General features: G+C 52.1%; 1 protein-coding gene across 2 annotated transcripts in view; it reads left to right on the forward strand.

Moving 5' to 3' along the window:
- The first annotated feature begins 1,136 nt into the window (after nucleotides 1–1,136).
- CXCR5 (chemokine (C-X-C motif) receptor 5) overlaps nucleotides 1,137–8,543 on the forward strand; it is a 13,922-nt gene continuing 6,515 nt past the window's right edge. The window contains exons 1-2 of one of the 2 annotated variants that reach the window (XM_010830436.1): nucleotides 1,137–1,369; nucleotides 2,379–2,498. In XM_010830436.1, coding sequence (XP_010828738.1) covers nucleotides 2,442–2,498 — 57 coding nt within the window. In that variant the 5' untranslated portion in view covers nucleotides 1,137–1,369; nucleotides 2,379–2,441. Of the gene's footprint in view, nucleotides 1,370–2,249; nucleotides 2,499–8,543 lie in introns of those variants that run through there. The other variant, XM_010830435.1, reaches the window with a different exon arrangement.

Below are 8,543 nucleotides of genomic sequence, written 5' to 3' on the forward strand. Positions count from 1 at the left end.
ACTCTTTGTGACCCTATGGATTGGGGCCCACCAGGCTCCTCATCCATGGGATTCTCCAGGCAATAATGCTGGAGTGGGTTGCCATGCCCTTCTCCAGGGGATCTTCCTGACCGAGGAATCGAAACTGCATCTCCTGCGATTCCTGCTTTGCAGGTGGATTCTTTAGTGCTGAGCCAACAGGGAAGCCCAAGGTGATGGACTAAAACTACTGAAATGAAATTTGTTAGGCATTTTGTCCAGGGGAATGGGAGCCCCCTAGAAAGGCCACTTTAATTGCAGTTATGTAAGTATGGCACAAGGAAACTTATCTTCCTGTATTTTGTCCTAGTGAGATTGTATCAAGACCATTAACCAGAAATCACACAGAGGTCAAAGAACAGATTGATTACGTCATCCTGTATTAAAACACGATCTCTTGAAAGGACCAAGCTTCTCACCCTTGTTGATGTTTGACTAATACTGGGTGACCATCTGATGAGGACGTAGTGACAGGGAACATGAATTTGCTGGGGGTGGGGGAGGGGAGAATGAGAATGGAATGGTTGCACTTCCAAATTCCCTTCCTATTCCTACATGATTCTGTACATGTGTGTGTGTTAGTCTCTCAGTTGTGTCTGACTCTTTGCAACCCCGTGGACTGTAGCCCACCAGTCTCCTGTGACCATGGGATTCTCCAAGCAAGAATACTGGAGTAGGTTGCCAATTTCTTCTGCAGGGGATCTTCCCTGGCCCAGGGATTGAAATGGGTCTCCCACACTGCAGGCAGATTCTTTACCAACTGAGTCACCAGGGAGATTCTGATCAGTTTCCTTAGAGTAGCACAAGCTAAATGGAATATATCAATGGACTGGAGGGACAGAGATATTGGGATGAGGGGCTGGAGGAATGAGAAATACACAGGGAACACCAGAGCAACCTCCTCCTAATGGTTTCAGGAACGGAAATGCAGAAGAGGAACTCTGGCCCCTTGTCCTGAAATTCTTCCTCTTTCAAAAGCTGTTACTGAAGGCACTGAATGGAGATTGAGGCAAGAAAGATCTCAACATTAAATAGAGAGGCTGAAAACTCCTCAGGTTGTTGAATTCCAAGAAAGATGTATCTGTTGGGGATGGTGTGGGGGAGAGAAAAGGGGGAGGTGAATATGGAAGAAAAAGAGAAGGAGGGCACTAGAACAAGTGGAATCCCAGCAAATGGCAATTCGGCTGGAAGGGGAGGATGAGGTGGGGCCAGAAAGAGCACGTCACGTGTAGGTGCCTCTGTGTGTGTTCTCACTGATTCTGTATCATCGTGGACCTTTCCTGGAAGAAAAAGCACAGAGGTGAGCCTTGGAGGAGAAGTTGATCCATGTCTGCAAAGGAGCTTCTTAAAGGTAGGGATCCACAGAACCCTTCAACTGCCCTTCAACTCAGGGTAGAGTTGAAGGAAAGGAAAAGGGTTCTGACAAGCCTGTAAGAGCAGCTGCCTGGTGCCTTAGAGGAAATACTGAATATGGAGTCAGGAAGCCTGGGTTTCAAGTCGTAGCTCTGCCACTGGTTACCTGTAGGTCCTAAGGAAATCACTCTGCCTCTCTGAGCATCAGGGTCCTCCCGTGTAAAAGTCTACTCTAGCTGGGAAGTCTATGACATTTATCATTTATGTGCCAACCAAGTTCATTTATAGCTGGAACATCATTATTTTTGAGTCAGAAAATGACTCTTCTGTGGCTGTTTTTGTGCTTGGTGATTTGGGTAATTTCATTTTTGTCTGCCAGTAATATTTTAGTGTTGTTCCCTTTGAAAATTTCTAACCTATCTCTTTTGAACTGAGCTGGAAAGAGAAGGGTTTTTGCCCTTGCCTGGACAAAAGGATGCTGGCAAATAGGGTGTCCCAGTCTGCCTTGGACTGAGGGGTTTCCCAGGACCAGGGACTTTCGGTCCCAGGCACGCTGGAGGCTGGGTTGCCATAGTGGTGGGGAAGACTGGGGCTGGGAAGGAGCTTGGAGGAGGGGGCCTGCAAGAGCTCGCCTCCTGTTCCCTTTCTACGTGGAGTTTCCCACGAAGCGCCCCCGACCAACCGGTGTGGTGGTTTTCATTACAAGGCGTAACTAACTCCCTGTTGGGAGGCTGGTGGAGATACAGGGATGAGAAGCGAGGGGCAGCCTTCAGACCAGTCATAAGCCCCACCTGAGATAACTATTGCCAGGAAAGAAGCTGAAATGCTTGACTAGCACTGATGCTGTGGGGATTTTCCCTTTTTCTTCAAAAAAACAGAAAAGACCAAGTGGAAAAAAAAAAAAAGTGATGAGTTGTGAGACAGGCCTTGGGCCCTACGCAGCCCCAGCAGACAGCGCGCAGTTCATTTGTTTAAATTTGCAGCTGACGGCTGCCACCTCGCTATAGGCACCGAGCAGAGAACCTCTCAAAATCAGACAGTGGCCAGTCGGCTGACATACTGCTACAACCATGAACTACCCCCTCACTCTGGACATGGACCTCATGAACTACAACCTGGAGGACCTGGTGAGTACAGACAGGTTGCCCAGGAATTCGAAATGCCCTGGGCCCGGGGCCCAAGGGAAGACGGGATAGTCCCCTCCCACAGTGGATCGGCAGACTCTAGACAGGTTCCCTGGTTCCTGCCTTTTAAGGTTTGATTTCTCATTCCATGGATGCAGCAGATAAATAGAGCTGATGCCTTACATAGACATCCTTTATTTGGAGGGGACTGGAAGGATGGGTTTAGGTCCTGCATCCTCCCTGGTGTGTTCTGGGACCTAGAACAAGTCACTTTGCCTCTCAACTCTTCAATAGGATCTCCTCTCCTCATCTCTTAGGGCTGGAATAAGGGGTACGTGGGAAAGTACGCTGGAGCCTTTCTTCATGTCCAGAGGCTGGCACTATTAGCCGACCGATCAGTGTGTATTTAGTCAGCTCTTGCTATATGACTGTCATTGCGGCACGACACTCTCTCTTGGGTAGAGAAGTTGAGAGCCTGGTGTTGACCCTGAAATAGCTTATGGGCTAGCCAAGAAGTAAAAATGACTCACTGGAAGCTTGTAGACAAGGATTATGTGCTTAAACCGAGGAGATGGTTGGCAAGGGAGAGGACCCCAGTGGGCTGGGGCAGGTGGTGCTGAGCTAATATCAAGTGCATGGAAGAATCTTGTGTTAATCCTAGAAATGTCTTAGAATATGTTGTGGTCTCCCTTTGAAGACTGGGCTCTCTAGAGACAAGGTATTCTTGGGTGGGCTGAAAAATACAGTCCCCAGCATCACTCTCTGCCGCCCAACCATGCCTGTCCTGTGAAGCAGAGGGGCCCAGTTGCCTTGGTCATCACTGGGTCCCCGAAAGATGTATGTAGGGGACCACTCAACCAGAGACAGGAGGTGCCTGTGTGAGGGCAGTAGAGGATGGTTTGTAAGGATCTTTTGGATACTTCCTTGCGGCCTTTTCTTCCTTTCCCCCATGGCGGAGGACACTTCTAGGGGAAGAATTTCTCACTCAGTCTGGATTGGATCATGAAAGGTCCAAACCCTTTCTCCTCTACCCTCCAGCTCTCCTGGCCCTAAACTCACCCTGAGATGATCCCTGACTCCCTCTCACTCCCCTGACTGGAGTCTATACTGTAACTCCATCAACCATGTTCCCACACTTGCTTGGAAAGTTCTGCCTCTCACTTGCCTAGACCCCAAGACTTGGAAGTATACGTAGAACACGGGGAGGTGGGGGAAGGGCTAATTACCCAAAGTCTGGCTTCTCGGATCCTAACCCCCAGATAAAAGCAGAGTCAGAACCATCAGTCTGATCAGACCTGCTGCTTAATTTGTGGGACCCGATGCAACCCAAACATGTAGGTCTCCTATTAAGAGACCTGATGCAACCTAAATGTGTAGGGATCCTATTAAGAATTTCAAGACAGTGACAAGAGAGCACCAAGCCAAGCATGGGGCGCTTCTAAGTGCTGGGTGCTGCGTGACTGTCCTGGTAGCACGCCCATAAAGCTGGCCCTGAGTCCAATCAGGCTAAAACCCCACAGCCCTGACAAGGCAACGTGCTCTCGCCCTGGCCCCCAGCTCTGGCCCCTGCCTTCCCTGATTAGGTTACAGGGCATCTTCCTTTGCCTGCAGCTTCAAGCTGACCACGAGCCCTGACCCAGTTGGATATCACAGTAACCAACTCAAGACCTGGCTGGTTCTGGCTTCTGAGAAACCTCAAGAGTTCCCCTAACAGCACGCTTCACTCCACTGCGTGACCTACTAGAGACAGGTGGTGGCAGGGGGCAGGGGGACAGTGGGGCACGTCCCACATACCAAAGAAAACCAACAGGCCGGGGAGAGAAACCAGTGACTCACTTCATGTCATACCTCAATTGGGTGGTCTCAGGCCTGGGAACCCAGTGGGCCTGAACCACCCCATCCCCATCAGAGTCAGGCCAGGAGCCAGGAATCCCAGGACCGCTCAGGCCCTGGACTCGTCTTTAGCCAGCTCCTAGTGCTTCATCCCACCTATGCTCACCTCCTATATATTCACCTCCTATATATTAGGGCTGTTGTCTCCTCAGAAGCACAGACCCTCTCTCCACCCCCACCCCTCACAGCAGGACCTTGAGCAGTTTCTACAGCCTCCCCCACAGCGTCTCCCCGCATAAGAGCCCTGGGACGGCAGGGCGGCAGAAGAGGCTTGCGTGCACATGCTTCTCACCAAGTGTGTGCTGATTCGTGCTATTCTGCTGGGGGTCTCAGCTCCCCATCTCTCTCTGGAGTTAGTCTGGCTTCTATTCTGTTTCCTGTTCCCTTCCTTCTCCTTGTCCAAATCAAGTATCAGTTCAGCTTCCCAGAACACTGAATTCTAGACTTCAATGCTGGGTTAAGATCGGTGCGGGGAGAGGGGGCTCTTGGCCATAAACCAAGTGTTGGCCATCCCGTCTTCCCTCCCTCTTCTTGCATCTATTTTAAACATCTATCAACTGTTTTAAATGTCCATTTTCTTGAGATGGATTGCTAATTGCCACGAATGGAGGATCCAAACGGAAGACATCTAGACGGCTAGGTGCCAGAAAGAAGTAGCCAGGTCCCTGGGGTGGGCATGCCAGGGACCCATCCTGCTGGGAAGGCAGATCTAGGCAGACCAGGAAAAACCTCTGTCTACAGGAAGCTGGACCTGAAAGCATGGAGCCTCCTCTAGAACTAGGACCTGAGGCACCTCCAGGGGCCAGTCATAAGCTGCATCTCCAGCCCCACCCAGCACACCAGCCATAGAGTAGGGGGAACCTGGCCCAGCCCCAGGGCCTGGATTCCCCGACCCCTCCCCAGGGATGACCCCCACAAACTATGACTTCAGCGTGATCAGAGCATCACAGGATGCAAAGGCCGTTCACACGCGCTGTCCCATTTCATCAAGGAGGTGTCAAGAAGAGGAACCAAAACCAGCTCAGGCTGTTTCTGGGGTTTACCTTGGGGGAGGGGAGGCTCACCCCCCTCCCAAACCAATCAGAAATTCCCAGAGGAACCCCAGTAGAAGGGGCCCCACCTGGGGTGATTGGTAGGGTCCGATAAGGGCCAGCCTGGGGAGAGGTCAGTGTGCGAGAAACCTGGACTCGGGCACATAGACCATAGTCTCCATCAGGAATTCTCACCTTCAGTGACGAAGCAGACTGTGGCTGATCCACTCCTCTGGCAGACTGGCTGAAAAAATGGCCCTGAACTCGCGCTGACAATCAGGACATAAGGATGAGTCTTCTTTCAGGAAGGATGGGACAACATGTTTCCAATCAGTACTAACTCGGGATGTGGTATCATATACACCCAAGTGACATGTCCACCTGTCCCTTGCACAGTGTGGCTCTGTCCCCAAAGTGTACATTGATTTGGGGCACCAAGGGGGACCCACTGAAGCCTAGAGACTCAGTGCAGAGGTAGGGGTAGCTTAAAGTCTCCACCCAGAACCACACCCAGAGTAGTGTCTTGTTCCTCATGGCCAAAACCCTTGGGTGGAGATGGAAGAGCAGCCTGGCAGGTCACTCTTGAAGGCTAGGGGTGGGGAAAGGTGGGGAGATGTGACAAATGGCAAGCCAGAGTCTCAGATGGTCTTTAGGGAGTGTGGGCCCTCTAAAGGAAGAGGGGGTACAGACCTCCACCCTTGCCCCTCAGCCCAGCCTCCATCCTCAAGACACCCCTGGCATCCCTCAAGCCACTGAAAGCCAGAATAAGAGACACCCTGGCTGGCCCTGATCACAGCTCCCGACTCTGGATTGGGAATGTCCAGCCAGGGACATAAAAGGAGATGGAGCCTGTGTGTGCTCCCCGCGCCTCTTGCAGTCTGTATGACTCAGGCCCCTGGAGCCCTGGACTTGGGCCTGGACGAGCCAAGCCCTCAGCAGCCCTGCCCCCTTCCTGGGGGCTGAGAAGCAAAGTTAGGCTGAGCCATTCCCTCCCTGCAGGCCAGACAACCTGGAGAAGCAATGGCTCCCAAGCAAATGAAGATAAGGCTGAGAACCAGCTCAGGGCAGGGCATGACAGCCCAAGATGTGGAGCATCTGGGAGCTGTGAGCAAGGCACATCTGAGAGCAGCGCCCAGCCTCCTTTCCAGGGCAGGAATGCCTTCCACACACTTGGCCTCAAATATTCCTCTTCCTCCCAAGTGCCCCAACTCATTGTTGGAAAGCTAGAACCTGTTAGAAGGCTCTTTCTGCTTTGACTGAAACACCCCGGACCCCAACCTCGGCCCATTCCTCCTGGTCTACCCTCTAGAATCTCACACAATAAGTCCATCCTACCCTCTCACCAAGGGCATTCTTTACAGTCCTTGAAGGACCCAGCTGTCTTTGACTCAAGTCTTCTCTTCCCTGGATGCCAACAGCCAGCGACCTGGAAGCTTCCTACCAGGGCGGGGATTTCCGGACCCCTTAACCAGTGGCCACCCTGGTCCAGCCCAAAGGAACTGGGTTGGTGGCAGCTGCCCACCTACAGGTTTCTGTTCACCTAGATAAGGTAACGGAGCCCTCCTGGCAGCCACGTCACTCTGTTGACTCATCTGAAGCTTGCTGTCAACAAACTCTCGAGTCTTTTTTCTCATAAACAGTTAAGTCGGGTCTTCCCTCATCTGTCCCTGAAGAGTTAAAGTTTGAAACCCCATCTTGGTCTCTACATTTTTCCTGATCAATTCCATCTGGTCAGTTTGGGCCTGTAGTTCTGGGTTGTAGAGAACTCTGCATCATCTGAAAATGTCCCCCACCTGTGTCACCCAGGACAGGGCTGAATGAAAACAAGGAAAGGATCCAGGGCAGACCCCTGGGGAGGGTCTGAGACAACCCCCCGCTGCCCACCTGCTGACACAGAGACCCATCAGCAAATGTTTGTGAGCTTCACACAGGCCAGGAAAGGGCAGCAAGGTAGCCTCATTATTTAAAGAAGTCAGATGGGGCCTGGGGGCCTTAATTATCCAGGGAGAGGCCTGGGTCCTACAGGAGATCCAGAAGGAAAGAAAGGGGGAGCAGGGGAGGAAGAGTAACAGTTGCAATCCCAAGCATTTAAAAAATGTTTTGTATTGATTCACTTTTTATTGTGCTGGGTCTTCATTGCTGCATGGGCTTTCTCTAGTTGCAGTAAGTGGGGGCTACTCTATAGTTGAGGTGCAAGGACTTCTCATTGCGGTGGCTTCTCTCATTGCAGAGCGTGGGCTCTAGTGCCCTTGAGCTCCAGTAGTTGCGGCTCGTGGGCTCAGTAGTTGTGGCCCACGGGTTTCCTTGCCCTGCAGCCTGTGGGATCTTCCGGGACCAGAGATTGAACCCATGTCCCCTGCACTAACAGGTGGATGCTTAACCACTGGACCACCAGGCAAGTCTGGAACCCCAAGCACTGCAATCCCATCCTCCCTTCTCCTGGCACCACAGTACCAGGACACAGAATGTTCTAGCCCCCACTCCTGCCCCTCCCCAGTGGTCATAGCAATTTTCTACCTAGATTCCTGGCTCTTTGCTTGGCTTCATCACCGTCACTGTGTTTTCTTGCTTCCTCTGAGGCCTGGTCCCCAGCCTTTGTTGGGCTACTATCCACTGGGTACCTGCTCATGCTACATGCGGTCATGGCCCCACCTGGCTCATGTCTGAGGCTATTCAGGGTACACACTGCTGTCAGAGTGTGTGTGCCTGAGGGCTGTGGGTTCCTGAAACTTGTCATAGCAAAGAATGAGGCCATATCACCCACAATGAACTCCCTCTGGGTGTGAGTCTTGAAGGGCCCTTCTGTCCCCGTTCCCATGATATTCAGGATTCCCGATTTCTGATTTCCCGCTGGGCCAGAGTCAGCCTTGTGCGATTACCTCTCTCCATGATTTGGGGAAGGGTGAGGGTGCCGGATCCCCTGGCTGTGGGAAATGGTTTAACACGTGCCACTCCCGGACCCCAAAAACCTGTCTGTTTGACACCTCCTGCTGAGCGGTATCGCAGCCTCTCAGCACTCCTCAAACCAGCTTCCTCCATCTTCTCCTCTCTGCCTGAGCGTTCTGCTGAACAACCACCTCTCAGCAAGAAGGAAGAGACAGCCCCCCACCCCCCTGACTCCCCT

Source organism: Bison bison, unplaced genomic scaffold (genome assembly GCF_000754665.1).
Source record: "Bison bison bison isolate TAMUID 2011002044 unplaced genomic scaffold, Bison_UMD1.0 scf7180017864518, whole genome shotgun sequence".
In the NCBI taxonomy this organism is placed as follows: Eukaryota; Metazoa; Chordata; class Mammalia; order Artiodactyla; family Bovidae; genus Bison; species Bison bison.